A 17515-nucleotide genomic window follows, 5' to 3' on the forward strand; every position below is an offset into this window, starting at 1 on the left:
CCCCGCGCTATATGAGGGGCGGTGGCGGCCGTGAGGCGGTAGGCGGGCGGCTGGCGGTACCGAGATATGGCTCTGCTTCGGGACGGCGCGCAAAGCAAGGTGAGGGGGCAGCGCCGGGCGGTGTCGGGAGCTGGGCCGCCCTGCACTGGGCCTGCTCCGCCGGGCTGCCGGCGCTGTGAGGTGCGGTGCCAGGCGGTGGCCTGCGCTGAGGGGCTGTCAGCTGTCACTGGGTTGTGCCTCCCTCCTGCTCCGGCTGTCGCGTCAGGCACTGGCTTGGTTTTGCGTTCCTTCGGGACGTCGAAGCCCTGAGCGAGTGCTGCGGTCTCGGCACTGAGTGTGTGTGGGACGGATTGTTGGGTTCGGGTGCTGTTTCAGAGGAAGTGCAGCTTAAAGGCTGAGACGGGAACTTCGTGAGGTGTTTAATGCGAGTGCGCACGGGCAGTGCTTAGATGTCTCTTTTACCAAGTGGTCTGCCTGGTTTAGTCTGCATGCCTTAATAACTGCCTCCAGCACCCTGGGTGGTAGGTAAGGCAGCCTTCCAGCAGGGGTCAGCTGCCTGGCCGGCCTCTGTAATGTTGGATCTGAATATAGTTTGCATTATGACTAAACTGAACTCACTGGAAGATGAATTGTGCTTCAAGCTGTTTGTGCTGCTTAAGGGGTGTCTTCTCAGTGTCTTCTGCAACCTCCTGGGAGGTGCCTTGAAGGGCTAGCAATGCCCCTCTAAAAGAGGGGAGACTTAAATTAGATATGAAGTGGAATTTTTTTTTTTACTCAGAGATAGTGAGGCTCTGCCACAGCTGCCCATAGAGCTGTGGGTGCCCCATCCCTGGAGGTGCTCAAGGCCAGGTTCAATGGGGCTTTGGGCAGCCTGATCTGGTGTGGGGGGGGCAGCCCTGCCCATGGCTGGGGGTTGGAATTGGATTGAATTTAAGGTCCCTTCCAGATGTAAAAAATACACCTGACTTGAACAATTTTGTTAAATAATCTCTTCCCTTCATCTGCTTCCCTCAAACATAAATCTTTTATAACAACCTTGACCTACTGAACTGACAGAAGCTTAAGTGTCTTGCCTTCTAGTTCTTCACTTTGAATTGTGAATCGGCTGCTACTTCTACTTTCTACCATGCATGAAATGACAAGCATTAAATAAAATATCTGTCACTTGAGAGTAGTGAGTGAAAGCCTTTGTAGGCTGCAGAACCTGCAGGTGAGAAGGTAAAACATCAGCTGTCTTGCAGCAATGAGTAACTGTGTATTAGTCTGCCTTTCTGACATAATGGGCAGGAACACCGAAGGGAAGGGAAAATGTTCCCGCTAAGGGTTCAAGTAGCTTTAAACTCCAGCAGTAAATGACCAAAGATTAACTAGCTGTTCAGGTAGTAAGGCTGCCTTGGGATTCCAGCAGCTGCGGTGAAGATAGAAACGCAGCTATCTTGTCTGTTCCTGTTTAGGTATGTGGGCAGTAGATAAAGTTTGTCTGTGAAGGAAACATTGTTATATGCTAACCTTGAGTAGGAATTGTTGGTGTCTATAAACTAAAAACTGACCCTGAGTAGTAGGTAAAGCAGAAGAGCGTCAAGATATATAGGAAGAGGAAGGGAGGGTAGGTAGGCTAAGGGGGATTGGAAGTGCAGTGGGAAAGATAGTATAATGGAGAGGAAAAGGCACTTAGAAAGTGAAGCAAGCAGTGGGACTGCCAAGCAAAGCTTGTGTGAATATACTGAATTTGGTCAAATGCTTGATTATTCATCTGCAGGCTTAGGTGTTCAAAATAGTGAGAGTGAGCGTTGTGGCTGCTCTTCTTCACAATGGTCAGTGGAAGGTGAAATGTTATGTTAGGGGGACCTGCTGTTAGCACTTCTGAACAGCAGTTCTCTGTTTGAGCCAACTTCTGCTAGATGCTCTGGAAAGGAGGAGTTGCCTACTAGGTCTTTTGATCTGCAAGAAAACCCTTTGTAGGGAGGTGAACTACTAGCAAGGTGAAAGTTACTAAATAGGAATAGCGTGCTATCCAGTCTATAAGAGTCTATAAAGCTGGCCTAGTGGCTTGGACTAATGACAGAATCTCAGATCCACGGGAGGTGAAGGTTGCATGTGTTGCAGTGTCCCTTTTACCGTTTCTGGCCTCACTATGGGAGGTCAGCAGAGCGTTCTTGGAAATGCTGAGTATGGCTTAGGGGCTTGCTTCTGTTGCACAATTTCCATCTGAGCTGGGCATACGTCATATTACAGATGAAATACAGACTGGAAGTACTTTGCCACAGATTGCGCTCTGCAGGCAAATTGGTATGGCAGGGTAGATTTGGCCTGTGTTCCCAAATCTGGTGCTTGACTCCTGGAGTGGAGGGAGTTCCTATGTGCTGCTAGCTGGAGCAAGGTGAGCTAGAGGCTTTGGCTTGAAATATGGGAGCCCTGAATGCTGGCGGTATCCTTCCAATAACTCCTTTCCTCTGTAGAGGGCTGTTTGACCACTCAAGAGAAGAGTGAATCTGGGATCCCTCTGACAGGGGAGCAGAGTGATCAGGGCAGCTTATTGCACAGCCAGTGGCAACAGGTGCTCTAGCCATAGAGCCTGCTTTCTGCTTGCTTGGAAAGCTCTGCACTCAGTGAGGAATAGCATCTCACCGGGACTAAACTAAGCTGCTGCTTTGCTTAGAATAAATATTAAGAGGAAATAATCAAATAATTGCCCCACTTGGAGATGTATGGTACAAAAAAAATCACAGTTCTGGGAGTTTTCTGTAGTGTAAGTAGCAATGTGAAGACTGCATACAAGAAGCCTGCTTCAGTTTTCCTGGTTATGTGTAACGTGGACAACTTCAGGACTATTTCAACTAAATGCCAGAGAAATAATAGCAGTTCTGTCCCAAAGGCTGCGAAATCAAAGCTTCTCATCTACTGCGTTGGCTCTTTGCTTCATGCATGCAGTGCACTTTCAGACATGTTTTTAGTATCTTGAGTAAGGGGAATCTTAAGCTACTGGTGCTGAATATGACTGAAATGCAATTCTAGGAAGTAATACTTCATGTGTGCTGGCCAGTTACTTGGAAGGGCTGCTGGTTGACTCCTGGGTGTTGAAACAAGGTACTCTGTAACTGAAAGCTCTATAGGAACTGACAGAAAATGTCATGATCTTCTAGTGGCCTCAAGAGAGCACTTAAACTGGTTTAACTAAACTACTCTATTAATAAAAAAAAAAGTGGCTGTTGGGTAGTGGCAGATGTAATTACTTGTGATGCATCTGTGGCTGCAGGTTGACAACAAGGAGGTGATCAGCAAGGAGGGAGCTGGCTGCAGCTGACGATTGGTAGAAGGTTCTGTGAAGTGTAAACTCTTGTTGAAGTGTTACTTATTCCTTCTGGAAGCCAAGTTATGTTGGAAACCCATGGATTAATCTGATGTTGAGAATGAATATGAGTTCTTATTTCACTAACAGTCAAATGTTGTATGCAGTTGCTTGCGCTGGCAGATTCTTTTGTTAGAATGGAGAAGTGACAGAGTCACTTCAGCAAAACTGGTGCTAAATTGCAAAGAATGGGATTCTAAGAGCTGCAGCTTGGGACACTTGCCAGAACCAGGCAGCTTCTGTAGCTGGGGATGTTTCCTTCCACTGGGAGCCTGCAAGCATGAAGATGTGCTTGTGCTGAGTGAGGCTTGATCAGAACTTGTTTGTCAAGTCGAAACTCGAGTAGGTGATGATTAGCACTGGATTGTACTTAGGTGGTCCAACTTTCTTCTCTAAGCAATAGAAAAACTGCTGTAAAATTCTGCCTGGATTGGTCAGTAATATTCTCCCTGCTATCTTTTCTCTTTAGTGTCGAGATTGGGTGATTTATCATAGTGTTCTCATTAGTACCATAGTATTTGTGTACTGAAGCTTGAAGCCATCAATGTGATGATTATCTGTTTTTCTGGAGAGCTCTGTGTGATGTCCTGCTCTAATTGCCAAGTCAAGTTAAGTAGGAGTTCTGGTGGATGATATCTTTACTGAACAGGGATCAGGTTTTCTTGACTCTGCATGAAGTCCTGAGGGTCCCAGTACAAGTTGGTGAAGAGTCATGAGAAGCTGAAGGCATCAGTACTGTAAAAGTTTCTGTGGTTGCTGCAAACCATAAACTTCTTAAAATCTTTCTGAGGAAGGGAAATGAGAGGTGAAAGTAGGGATGCTGTGCCCTGCTAGTTGGAGTATTCAGGCTTCCAACCCAATTCAGCTGCTTCCCTGCTGTGCTGCTCCAGGAGCTACCATCCTTAGCACCTCTCTGCTGTAAGTGAGGCAAGCTCTCCCCAGCTGCTGAGCTCTGGTTGTATCCCCCTGGCACTGAGGATGTGAGGGAGCACAGACTAGATTCTGGTTGCTGGGATGGGGAACCTTGGTTCTGCTCATTGTAGGGAGGAAGCAATCATGTCATAGCTATGAAATGATGAGCTGATGGAGAAGAGCTGTTAGCAGGCTGGGGAGCTCAACTAGGGTGGCTTCCCAGGAAGACCTCAGTCTGGGTGCCTGATATGGTTAAGGAACAAGCCTTGGGGCCTGGAGATGAGAGAAGGCTCTGCACAGCCTGCCTCTGACTGTAAGCAAGTTTTTTCTCATTGTTGTTTATGGGATGGGTGTAAGAGGAGTGACAGCAAACATATCCTGAAAGATGAACTGCTGGTGCTGCCAGGGCGGGTGATTGTGTTGAGAGTTAGCGTAGAGTATCTGCTCTGGGTGCTCACTAGGTTAGTGCCTTGTAGAGCTGATAAGTTTGGGAGGGATGGAGGAGGAGGTGGGGGGGAAGAGCTCCTTGATTCCAGTTCAGCGGAGAAATGCCATAGGGAAACAGTGCTCTGCACAAAGCTGGGCTGTGTGAATGCTCTCTTTGTAGTGTCACCCTTTCTGCCATGATTGTGTAATCTGAAAGGTCTCTGGCCTGGAGTTAGGAGCCACAGTGACCTTCACAGGGCTAGAATAGACCGGTGGCTTTCTATCCTTGGTTTCATATTGCTGAAAGACCTGATGCTAAGGCTCCAGATAGAGCTGATAATCCTCTGCTACTCTCCAACGATGAAATGCTTGATGTTTGATCACAGCCTGCAGTGGTCTTTATGCATAGGCTAGGTCCATCATGTGTTTACAGCAGATGTTTAGGGCAGGAGAAGGTGCAAGGCTTTTTCAGCAAGTAGTTGTTGATTATTGTTCTGGTTTTTGGACCCTCCTGTTATGGGCCATGTGTCTGTATGTACTGCTCTGAGGCGCACTGCTGATGACTCCCAGTTGCTCTTTGTAAATGAGGCCCTGCCGGGGTACTAAGCTCACTTAAGTAGCATTACTGGGGAGTTCTGAAGCTGTTGGTTGCATGTTCTTGCCAAAATGTTGTAATCTGACAAAACAGTACCGTCTTACATCCATACATTCATCCCTACCTCCTGTGCAGGCAACTGCTAGGCATGGAGAGCTGAGGACAGCATCTAATCACAGTTTACTTCCTCTGTGACACTGAATAAGAAAGCTCCCAAATTCAGGACTGGCTGGTTTGTGTAACCTTTCCTGTAGTTTAGCTGAGAGGAGGCAGTTTCCTTTAGCTTATCATACTTTTCACAGACTCAGCAGTTTGTATTGTTAGCTCTGCTGATCCTGTTTGGACAGTGTAGATAAGTAAGCAGGATGCAAAACACAGTAAGAGGGGCTGCATCTCACTGCTTTGGCTGCTGGTGTTATCTGGCATTATAGTAGCTGGGAAATGCTGAAAGTTGCCTTTCATTCAGATGGCAACAAACTGCAAGCTCTGTTCACTATGAAACTATTCCCTGAATGGTGGCTTCTACCTAGCCTTCCTCTAGTGCTTGAGTGGAGTGGTGTGGCTGCTGTTGGTGACATCTGAACCACACCTCTGTGTTGTGCTGCTTCATCTGTGCCTTACTAGGGAGGGCTGTGTGCATGCAGGGCAATGTGATGAGCAGCCTTACTCTGGCTGGGGTCCCCGTGGTGCTGGGAGTCTCATACATTCAGAGCTAAGCAGTGTCTGGGCTGTTGGGACTGCCCTTACAGGATGTGCACTGTAAGCACAGTGTCTGGGGTATCTCTCCCCTAGGTGTGGGGGCCTGAGCATATTTGCTAACAGTAACTGTTAGTGATAGCTGGAGTCTAGCCAGCAGCAGTCTGGCTAGGGGCAGATGCATGCCAGCCTGGCAGGTGTGTCCTCTGTGGGCTAGTGGGGAGACTTGCTGTCTGCCAGGTCTGGAGTTCACAGATGGCCTGGCAAGGGGGAGGGAGGTTTCCAGATCTCTTGGAAGCGAAGCTTCCACATTAAAAAGGACAACTTCTCATCAGTTCTTATGCAGCTTTACACAGAAGCTTAAAGCAGCATTCAAGCAATCTGTAGTATGATGGCCTTGCTCAGATGCTGTCTAGTGCTATTTCCTTGTGGGTTTGGTGCTGGATCTTGTGATTAGCAGGTGGTATGTGCAGGCTCATGGCTTCTGTTAGCCAGTATGCTGCAGGTTGGTGAAATGGCATTGCCTCAGCCTAGCTCTTGAGCTTTCTTTCCTGGTAATGCATTCAAAATAATATCTAAAGGATAGCTTCGGGATTTGGCCTGGCTCTGACAGTTGCTCTTCAGCAAACGTCCTGTGTTGTGACCTTCATCAGCAGTTTCTCCCTTACGCAGGAAATAAGAATGATTTGTTAGACTGCAGTGCTGGGGGAAGAGCCTCGGATGAGACAAGATTTGTAATGCAAGAACCACCATAATGTAGGCAGGGGCTATTGCTGGCTTCTAGAATAGATGTCTGAAATTGGCAGTAACTTGTGTTCTTGTGGCAAATAGCTTGTATTTCTTGATACCTAGATATCAAGATGTAGGAACTGGATGCATGTATCAATAATCATCAGATATCTATGCTGGATATGCCTAAAATCCTTTGCTTCCTGCTGAGGTCGTGTGGCTGTCTGAGGCTGTTTGCCCTGAACATTTAGGTACAAGCAGTGTAGTACAACTAGTTGAAGGAAGCTTAATTCATAAACAAGTGGGAGAAAATGACTGACTAATGCTTGTGCTCTAAAGCAGTAAAGTTCAGCATAACCTGGCCACTTCCCTGGTATTCCAGAGCATAGTGATGATTGCCACAGCCTCATCTGCTATGAGTCCAAAAGCATTGTCCTCATAAGAAATATCTGCAGGGCTGTGACTTGTGGAGCTCAGAGCTCCTTCACCACTTACATCCTTGACTGAGAAGGCTACTCCATTGCTCTAGGAAAAAATAAGCATAGTTGAAATTATATTCTGGACTTAAGCTGTTGGAAAGAAGTGTCTCCTGCTAAGGAAGGCACTGGATCTGTTTAAAGCCCCTGTCTGAGTCAGTGAGAGGGCAAGTCTAGTTTTGTTGAACCTGATATGCTCTGCGATCTCCTGTAAAAGGTTTATTTGGAGCACATCCACATAGCATGCTCGGAAACCTCTTCATAGGTGCTCCAAGTAGAAGCGAATAGCACTAAAATGTTGCCAGGCAGAGATTCTGTCTAGGAAAAATAAGGTTTGAATTCAGGAGAGGTAGAGACTTGTAGTTACAGGTATAAATAGCTTTCATAAAGCGAAGTTCAGGTATTTCTGAAACTAGTTCTCATTCTTGCTCGTGGGGGCTTTCTTTAAACAGCATGGGTGCATTCCAGCAGCTATTAACTAGATGCCAGATACTTTGAAAATAAGGTTATACAGAGGCAGTGCTAGTACTCCAGTATTCTTGGGTTCTGGTTCTGTTTCTGGCAAACACTTGGATCTTACGCTCATGGGAGTCTAAGGAGGCTTTACATATCTGCTCCATTTTTTCCCCTGGGGACAAAGAAACATTCACAGCTGTTAGAACAGTTAGTGGAAATGCCATTGTGGAAGTTCATGTGCAGTAGTCTTGGGAGATCAGAGTGGCAGCACTGACCAATCTTAGCCTGAGGAGGAAGCACCCAGTTTCTGTCTATGGGTTGCCCTTTATGGTGGATAAAAATCACTTAATTCTTGTGCCAGACCGGAGTGGCTGTCTGATGTAAAGATAAGGCACAGATCACAAGGCTAGGCTCTTAAGAGCTGTTCTTCCATATACTGTGGAGGTACAGAATGAGGAGAACTATTAATGTTGTTACTCCCTTCAAAATAATTTAACAGACTTTGGCTTGATGTGCTTAAGTAAATAAGCTGGAGAAGTGCTGGAGGGAAGATGCTTCTTTCTAGGAATACTTCACTAATACCTTTAGTGCGTTCCCTAACAATTGGGTCTGTGGGCTTTTAAGTAACGCTCTTATTTTATGCACTTGGAAGAGAGGGTTGCTTTGAGGCTGTTAGACCTCTGTGTGTACTGCTCCTTGCTGCAACGTGGTTCTTGTTGACAATGCTGATGACCAATTTTGCTTCACTAAGCCTACTTGATGCTTGACCAGAGCTTGCTTTGTGAATTCTGTTGCAGCTGAGGTCTGTATCTGTAGACCTGAATGTTGATCCTTCTCTTCAAATTGATATACCTGATGCTCTGAGTGAAAAGGACAGAGTGAAGTTCACTGTACATACTAAGGTAAGATAACAGGGCTAGAAAGTGCTCTTTGTAGATATGATGCAAGTAATCTATGTATTTGTAATGAGCATACCTGCAAAGATGGGTTTGGCAATGAGGAAAATCTAATTAAATGGAGCTTTTCTACTTAAAGGTGGCCTGAGGGTATGAAGACAAACTTTTACACTTCTTAAGACTTGAACACTCCCTTTAGAGACAAGGCAACTGGTACACTAGGTTGGCTTTACTTTAAAAAAACAAAAGTAGCTTGAGACTAGGAAGGCTGGGGGGCTGGGGAGAAGGCAGCTACTGTGAGATGCCACAGAATAAACTGTATTAATGCTGTTCTACAGCAGTGCCTTTTCTTCAAATAACATCCTTAGTAAGGCTCTCATTTGAGTGCCAGCTCAGCTAAAAGGGAATAGGCGAGGCTCTTACTAGGCAAAATAGCTTCCTTTGAAAATAGAAGAACTGTTTGTAAAAGCACTCATTTACAAAACAGTGGGGCTTCCTTATCTTCTCTTCCAGACTACACTGCCAGCTTTTCAAAGTCCTGAGTTTTCAGTTACAAGGCAGCATGAAGATTTTGTGTGGCTGCATGACACACTCAGTGAAACTGAGGAGTATGCAGGACTCATTGTAAGTAGTTCCTGAAAATGTGATTATAAACAAAATGCTGTGTTAATTTAATGTGGAAATCAGTAAAGATATGAAGTCTGTTTTACCATTGCTGTTAGTGTTTCATGACATGGGTATTCCTTATGCTTTCTTCTGCTTTAGCTACTTGAGTGGTACAGCTCTAGTGTTAATGTTCCCTATGGATTGACTGGGAGCAGCAAAACAGCCCCAGGCCTCAGTTTCCAACACCGCAGTGGGACTAATATCTGCCTGAAGGTGATGCAGTAGACTGATCTATTAAGTAGTCTGTCTTGTTTTAGGATTATTCAACTGCCACAGCAGGCAGCTGTCTGTGGAGTGGATAGTAGAGGTATTTTTTTTCTTGGTTAGCTTCAAAGTGCAGGAGTAGCACAGAGCTGGAGGGGCAATCAGAGACTGAGTCATCTAAGCTTCCTGGTTGCAGAGCCTTGCTGGCTTGACATGACCATGCAAAAAGACCACCTTCTACAGATTGCTAGAAGTAACTTTGTAAAGCTTGTTACCATCTATCCCTAACCAATTATTCCTTTCCTAGATACCTCCAGCCCCTTCAAAGCCTGACTTTGATGGTCCCAGAGAGAAGATGCAGAAACTAGGGGAAGGAGAAGTATCTATGACTAAAGAGGAGTTTGCCAAAATGAAGCAAGAGCTTGAAGCGTAAGTAGAATGAGTCTGCTGCTAAAGGCTAAATGTAAAGAAGCCTTCTGGGAGAGCAATATATTTATTGGTAACTGATATTGAAAGTGCTGCTGCCTGATATTCTGTGAAATCCTGGAATTAGGGAGTTGATAAAGCTTCTCTCAAACTGGAAAAATTCCTAGTTAGAGACTGAAAGTAGCTTCTCAATTGCTAGCTGGCTATCTCAGGGGCACACTGAATATTTTTACTGGAAAGCTTGAAGCAATTCTTTGTACAATGAAGTTGCAGATGGATCTCAGTCTTTTTTTTTTTTCTTTCAGTGAATACCTCGCTGTCTTCAAGAAGACTGTGTCATCACATGAAATCTTCCTTCAACGGATTTCTTCTCACCCTGTGCTCAGCAAAGATCACAATTTTTGTGTTTTCTTGGAGTATGACCAGGATGTAAGACACTTTCTACTTAACATGTGAGGCAGGGTGTTACAAGTTCTGCCACTCTTCTGTGTGGTTAGGTTAGAATGTTATATAAATCTACATACACAGTGTCAGCAAGATGTTGCCAGTAGTAATTTTGTAAAATGATTAAAAGATAAAGACCTGTCTTTAGGTCACTTTGCTGCAGATCTCAGCATTTCTTAACTGTATTCAAGTTAGGAAGCCGGCTTGATGTGTCCTTGGATCTTAGGAACAAGTATTGTGCAGCTGTGTTTCTGCTGTCTCTTTCATGGTCCTTTAAAATGAAGAATATTGGTGTGCTGAAGTTAGTACTGTATCTGTTTTGTACCTCATAAGTGGTGGATGCTGATCGATGTTACCTAGGGAGAAGCTGAGCTGTTCCTGGGAATGAGAAAAATCTGTGTCGTGGAGCAGTTGAACTTCTAGTAAACCTATTTGTTACCTGTACTGTCTTTTATAGAACTTACAGGGTTGTTAAGGAGAGCTTGCAAATCAGGCTGCTCTGTCATATGTTAGACATAAGTGATGTTATTTTTTGGTAAATATTAAAGTAGTCATCTTCTCCCTGCATCCATCCTGGATTAGTTTGAAGCTGTCTTGGCCTCTCTTCTAGCTGAGTGTTCGGAGGAAAAACACTAAAGAGATGCTTGGTTTCCTTCTGAAAAGTGTGGTAAAGAGTGCAGATGAAATCCTCTTGTCTGGAGTCAAGGTAAGGTAGTTGGTTTACCTCCTATTTGCTTTATTCTTGACTGCTTCTTATTTCTTAAGGGACATTAGTTATCTGCTTTAGGCTTAATGTATGTGAGGCATAGAGTTACTACTGCAAACCTTACTGCTGTCCCTAGGTGTGCTGAGTAGCCTTTTGACTTTATTAAAAAACAAAACAAAAAAAACCACTGAGTGTATACACTGCTAAAAACTTGAGTGTATTTCAAGAACCTTACGTGCAAGAGTTGCCCTAACACCTGATCCTATTGGGGAAGGGGGGAATCTCACCTTCAGCAAACATGCTTTTGTCTACGTCAGAGGTCTGAATAAATGTAAGTTATCGTTTCTGCTTCCACTGGTTAAAATCAAATATCAGAGACTTCTGTTAGTGGTTCAACTTCAGCTTTTCTACCTTGTTGCCATGGTAGCTCTTTCTAATAGACTTGCTATCCTAAACACCATGAAGCTGGTATTACAGTACGTATGTGTTGTATGGATTTGAAATAAGCTTGTACACTGCTTAATATTCAGCTACTGTGCTGTTAAATGCCTGGGAAATGAAATTTCAACAGCTGTTAGCCTTGAGGGCTCTCTGGTTACTTCAGACAGCCTGCAGCGCTGAGTAGTTGTGTGTCAAATCCATCTTTGCTTCAACATGTTTAAAAAAAAAAAAAAACCTTACCAAATATTTAGAAATTCTCTGGGTCTTTTCTTGAACTCTACTTTTCAATAGAGATTGACAGGCATAACACTCAGATGGCTAATGGTGTTTGTTTAGACTCTTCCTTAAATAGAAAAGTGCCTGTGCTCTGTGGTAAAGTAACTTAACAGGTTATACTCTCTTTCAGGAAGTAGATGACTTTTTTGAGCAAGAGAAGACTTTTCTTGTAAACTACCACAACAGAATCAAGGATGCATGTGCAAAAGCAGATAAGATGACAAGATCTCGTAAAAGTGAATCTTTTCAAAGACCTTTCTAAAGACCTGCAGTCTCACTGGACTTAGTGATTTCTGTAGCCTGAAAACCTTCTCTTGTTCTTGCAGATATTGCAGATGACTATATTTATACTTCAGCTTGCTTGAACAGCCTGGCATCAGAAGAACCTACAGTTATCAAAAAGTAAGCAATGCTAATTGCTCATAACATTCTGAGTCTAGGTATTCTAAGTTTTCAGAAAATCCAGGGGAGTGAGTCATAGCTAATTTGTGTGCAATTCAAGAAACTCAAATGGCATTGAAACTTTTTCCACCAGGTGCATCAGAGGAAAGAATATCAGTTGCATTGGTTACTTACCTAACTGATCTCTTGCCACTTGTGTGGCAGAGCTGAATTGTACTGCTCAAAGCTTCTTCAGTACAGAAGCCTTGAATTTTATTCATGTCACAAACTCAGAATATAGGAGGAGTTACACCCCTGTATTCTAATGTATTAAATACATTTACATCTTACACTAGAACCTCTGAAGTCCCAAAATAGTTTTTTTTCACCTTCTGGAAGCCTGGTCATTTTAAAATAAATTCATCTTGATAACAATGTACTGAGCCTTGTTAATGCAGTTCACAGCTGAAAAAAACCCAACAAAGTAGTCTATCATTCTTGGACAGTAGCAGTGGGAAATTCTTTACAAGATTGTTAGTGCTACTTGTTTGTTGTTACTTTAAACGGTGTCCAGTTGCTCAACTCTACTGATCTGTTAAGAAGGAATCCAGCACCTCTTTCATGAAACCTTTTGTCCATGTTTCTACCTAGACCATCTTTTGAATCCCTTGTCTACATCTATATCTAATGCTTATGCATTTTCCTCCCTGAGGTACTTGCTGAAAGTTGCTGAACTCTTTGAGAAACTCAGGGTAAGAGAAGCTTTGGGAAAAGTAAAAAAATAACACAAATCTGTAAGTCTGGATGACACTGTCCTGTTACATGCAGATTCTATAATCTCTTCTGCAGAAGGTGGAGAGTAGAGTTTCATCTGATGAAGACTTAAAGCTCTCTGAACTGTTGAGGTACTACATGCTCAATATAGATGCTGCTAAGGTGAGAACTGTTCTCTTTTTGAAGCTTATTTTTATGGGAATTGTGACTCTTATCTCTGTGCTTTGAGAAGATAAGGAGGTGGACCCTTGTCTCACTTAAGAAACCTGGCACTTTTGAATGACAGCAGAATATAGAAACTATGTATGCAACTGCTGTCTAGTCCAGTTACAAAAGGGTTAAGACCTCTGGTCAGTTTCTTTGGCATGTAGAGGTGAAGAACTCAGAATCACAGAATTGTAGGAGTTGGAAGGAACGTCTAGAGATTGAGTCCAACCTACCTGCTAAAACAGGTTTTCTATAGTGTGTTGCACAGGTAGGTGTCCAGATGAGACTTGAATATCTCCAGAGAAGGAGACTCCACAACCTCTCTAGGCAGCCAGTTTCAGTGCTCTGTCGCTGTAAGGAAGCTCTGTGGGAGGTGCTCCAGGCTCTTAATTGTCTTTGTCACCCTCCACTGGATTCCTAGGAGATCCCTGACTTTTTTGAACTGGGAACCCCAGACTTGGACACAGTACTTCAGTGTGTCCTCACCTAGGATAGAGTGGGGGGGAGAGGGAGAACCTCCTTCCATTTGCTGGCCGTGTTCTTTTTTAATGTACCTTAGGATACAGTTGGCCTTCTTTGGCCACAACTCAATGGATTGTTGTGAGTTAGAGCCAATTGAGTTTCAGTTTCCAGTATTCTGATATTTCCAGTGTTTATAAGCCATTAAAAATGCTGATGACAAATTAAAAAAATCCTTAAGTAAATCCCAAAGACCAGAGCCCTTTCACATGGGTATGTGGTAAACATGTGACAGCTACTGGAGTCTGGACTTCCAACAGGTAGTGTTATTACTACTTGGTGGGGAGGCCCACCTTACAGAAGGATGAAGCTGTTCTAAAGGGAGTAATTATGACTAAAATAGCCCTCAAACTTCCTTGGTTAAGACATGTCACTGTCTTGTGCATGTGGTACTGTACTGGTGAAACACTTCTACTGCTTTGCTAAGAGTAAAGAATGTTAGAACAATTTGTTAGAAAAAGCATAATCTAGTGCTGGAAGAAGTGAAACCTCCTGCTAAGGTAGTTGTAACTCAGTTTGGACTGTAGTCCTCTGAAGATTTCCACACATTATTCTTGTCTGCTTTCAGGATCTTCTGTATAGACGTGCAAGGGCTCTTGTTGGTTATGAAAATTCCAACAAAGCTCTAGACAAAGCCAGGCTAAAGAGCAAGGATGTCAACCTGGCTGAGGCACATCAACAGGATTGCTACCAGAAGTTTGAAAAGATCTCAGAATCTGCAAAACAAGGTGAAAAAGACTTTGCTGTGCTTATCCTCAAGGGGGATTTTAATGCAGTTGTGGTTTCAATGTGACCTTGAACAGCTGTGGTCTTCTGAACACTTTCCTGTAGCAAGTAGTCTGAAACTGCTAGGGACTATGTAAATGCATGTAAAAACTTGTGCAACTCTATCTTCTGAGGAATGATTGGCTGAAGCTGAGCAATGTCAGTACTGAACCAACCTTAAGTATAAGCCCTCATTTGCTTTCTAGACTGAACTCTTGTTCTTAGCTTCCACATCACAACTGTGCAAACAGGTTTTTTCTCTGTCCTGGTGCTGCTGTGCCTGATACCAAATCTCAAATGCTGCTTCTTAGTTGTATGCTTTTGGCCAGCATTAAAAAGAAACGTACCTTCATGTTGCACACAACTTCCTTCCTATTCCCAGTCTCCAAATGCTCTGGCCTCTCCCAGAGCTTATGTGGCTCACTACTTTATTCATGTTGTTTTCCTACAAAATCCTTCTGTTTTAAAGCAGACAGGCAACTTGTCTAAGATAGCAATATTATGTGATTCAATGCATCTTCTGGCTAGAAACAGCAAGACTTTGTTCTTAAATCTTTGTGGTTGAATGCTGTACTAGAGTTGCACAATATGAAACACAAGGGACAATACTGAAACTTCAGTCACTACTTTGTACATCTGTCTCATCTGTGCTTATGCTTTTTCCTACAGAATTGATAAGCTTCAAACAGAAGAGAATAACAGCCTTCCGCAAAAACCTAATTGAAATGGCAGAACTGGAAATAAAGCATGCAAAGGTGTGTTCTTTAGAATTTAACAGAGGTAGCTTGAGAGAAGTGAATAATGTGCAACTTATGACTTGCTGGATTTCCTTTTAAGACTAGTGGTTGTAAAATAGAACAGTCAGGTTCTTTAGCTGAGATCTCGAGAAGAGGAGAAAGAGGAATTGCAAGTCTGTAGGTATTTGTATATACAGTGAACAAGTGCTAGCAGGCTCAGACTGTCTGTATGGGACAGATGTTTTCAGCCTGTCACTCCTAGGACACTGGCCTGTTGTCCTGTGAGTAAGAATTCTCAGCTTAGTGTGTAGCGTGCTACCCTTTCATTTAAACTTCCTGTGAAGCCAATTCATCTGTGGGATTTGGTCCCTCCTGAATATGCCTGATAGTGGGCAGCTACCGATGCGTTACTAAGAGGTGTGGGCACACTGTGCAGCTTGCGATCTAGCTGTCCACTCTTCTCATTTGGTTTTGTGAGGGGAGGCTCTGTGCTGTGGAAACTCGATGTAAGATGGGGAGGCCAAGTTGCGTGCTGTAATCTTAATGTAAGAATGCATATACTAGTTGTAGGGCCTGCTAATTTAGAGAACTAAGTGGGAAGCCTGAAGAAGCAACTCTAGCCTCTTGTGGGAAGTCTAAAGAGTCTAATTTTCCATTCCCTGATTGCCTTAGGCTTCATTATGGGTAGCTTCTTCAGTGCTGTACTTAAATTAAATATAAGAAAGGCTCTGTTTGGCCCACTTAAAAAAAAAATATATATAAAAAAAATTCCTAGTCTCCTGTCCTTTTCCTCCTTCCCACAGACAAGGTCACAGTTGCAGGTTTACAGAGAGGAGCAGACTGCTGACTGTTTTTGACAGTGCTTGAATACTTGTTTCTGCAGTACAGTCTCTTAATTACTGTCACAAGCTACAAAATCTGGGGATGGACCTGACATCTTGAAAGCTTCTTCATTGTTGAAAGCTTGATTTAAACAATCAGTCCGACTCACCTGAAATTAATTGTCTTCCTTTCCAGAATAACGTCTCTCTCCTGCAAAGCTGTATTGACTTGTTCAAGAACTAAGGAGCCTTATTCTGAAAATGTGAAGGAATTAAAAAAAATCAATTGCACTCAATGGCTGGGGTAACTTATTGGCTCGATTTCATAAGCTTAAAATAAATATTGTCACTGGGATTATTTGACTAATACTTAAATATGTTGATAGTGATGTATTGACTTTCTTGGTATAAATGAGAGCAGAATTGCGTATGAGTTGTCTGGATGTAGCTAACATCCTGTTGACTGATAACTCAAAATGAGTCAAATGTTGGGGAAAAAAAAATTCATTTGCTGTTGACGGGTTCTTCATCCAGCAGAAAATGTTTTTGGAGAAGAATTCCTGTTTTGCAGGATCACAAAGCAATCTGTTGTCACAGACCTGATATATTTGAAACTTGCAAGTGGGAATGACTTATGCGTAGAAATTTTATAAAGCAAATATCTTTAACATTCCATTTCCCAGATGGATTTCTACTACAATATATTTTGAATTTGTATAGCTACATTCAGTATTTGTACACTTGGGTGATACAGCAAATAAAGATATCTGACAAAACAAGCTGTTACTCTATGGCAAGACTTTGTGTGGGATCTAAGTGACATACTGGGGCTTCAGGTACAGAATTATCACATTACTCATCACCTGGAGCTTTTCATTCTGTGCACTAGAGATGTATATTTGACTCAATAGGATTGCTTTTGAAATGGATGTTGATGTGAAATATGGGGAGTTGAGGTTGTGCTGCTGCTTGAGAAGCGTTCTTAAACTGTTGGTTGCTATATGCTACACCAAGGAAACCAAACCTTTCTTAAACCATTGTTAGGTCTGGATGACTTGGACTCCTTCAAACTGCTTTACAGCACTTCATTTGTGTTTTATTGATCTTGACCCCTGCTAGCACCAGGAGGCTGTTTGAAACTTCAAGGCTGCTGCAAGCACAGCCCTTGTCAATCTTCTGTGTAAGCTGTAAGTCTTTAAACTTTGTGTGGCCAACTGGGCGTTCAGTACCATATGACAGTGTGGATGTCATTTGGCATGTGAGTATATGGGTCAGCTAGCCATGTCCTTGTAGAGACAGCTTTCTGTAGAGTAAGAGAGAAATTTGAGCATATTTCTTTTGTTTGAACTTCTAATTGTGCTGAAAGCAGACTACATAGCTATGCTCTGATCAGACTGTCTGAAGTGGTTTCAACCAGACAACTCAATTCAATTGCTTACTCTTCCATAGCCTACTGCTTATTTATTTGGACTCCACTGTGCTGCTCTTGGCAACCACAACATCTTACAGAGTTGTTAGGTAGGTAGCATTGTCTGTAACAAGGAAACTCTGCTCACTTGTCCTGGGGTGTTCAAGCAGGCAAACTTCTCCTAAAAACTGTGTGCTGCACCTTC

General features: G+C 43.2%; 1 protein-coding gene across 1 annotated transcript; it reads left to right on the plus strand.

Moving 5' to 3' along the window:
- Positions 1-37: 37 nt before the first annotated feature.
- SNX5 (sorting nexin 5) lies at positions 38-16681 on the plus strand. The gene is made up of 13 exons (NM_001006178.2): positions 38-99; positions 8437-8541; positions 9049-9159; positions 9713-9834; positions 10137-10260; positions 10886-10981; positions 11829-11934; positions 12025-12100; positions 12792-12831; positions 12929-13015; positions 14148-14307; positions 15014-15099; positions 16099-16681. The coding sequence occupies exons 1-13, from the start codon at positions 67-69 to the stop codon at positions 16144-16146; spliced, it is 1194 nt and encodes a 397-aa protein (NP_001006178.2). The 5' UTR covers positions 38-66; the 3' UTR covers positions 16147-16681.
- Positions 16682-17515: the final 834 nt, after the last annotated feature.

This window comes from Gallus gallus, chromosome 3 (genome assembly GCF_016699485.2).
Source record: "Gallus gallus isolate bGalGal1 chromosome 3, bGalGal1.mat.broiler.GRCg7b, whole genome shotgun sequence".
In the NCBI taxonomy this organism is placed as follows: Eukaryota; Metazoa; Chordata; class Aves; order Galliformes; family Phasianidae; genus Gallus; species Gallus gallus.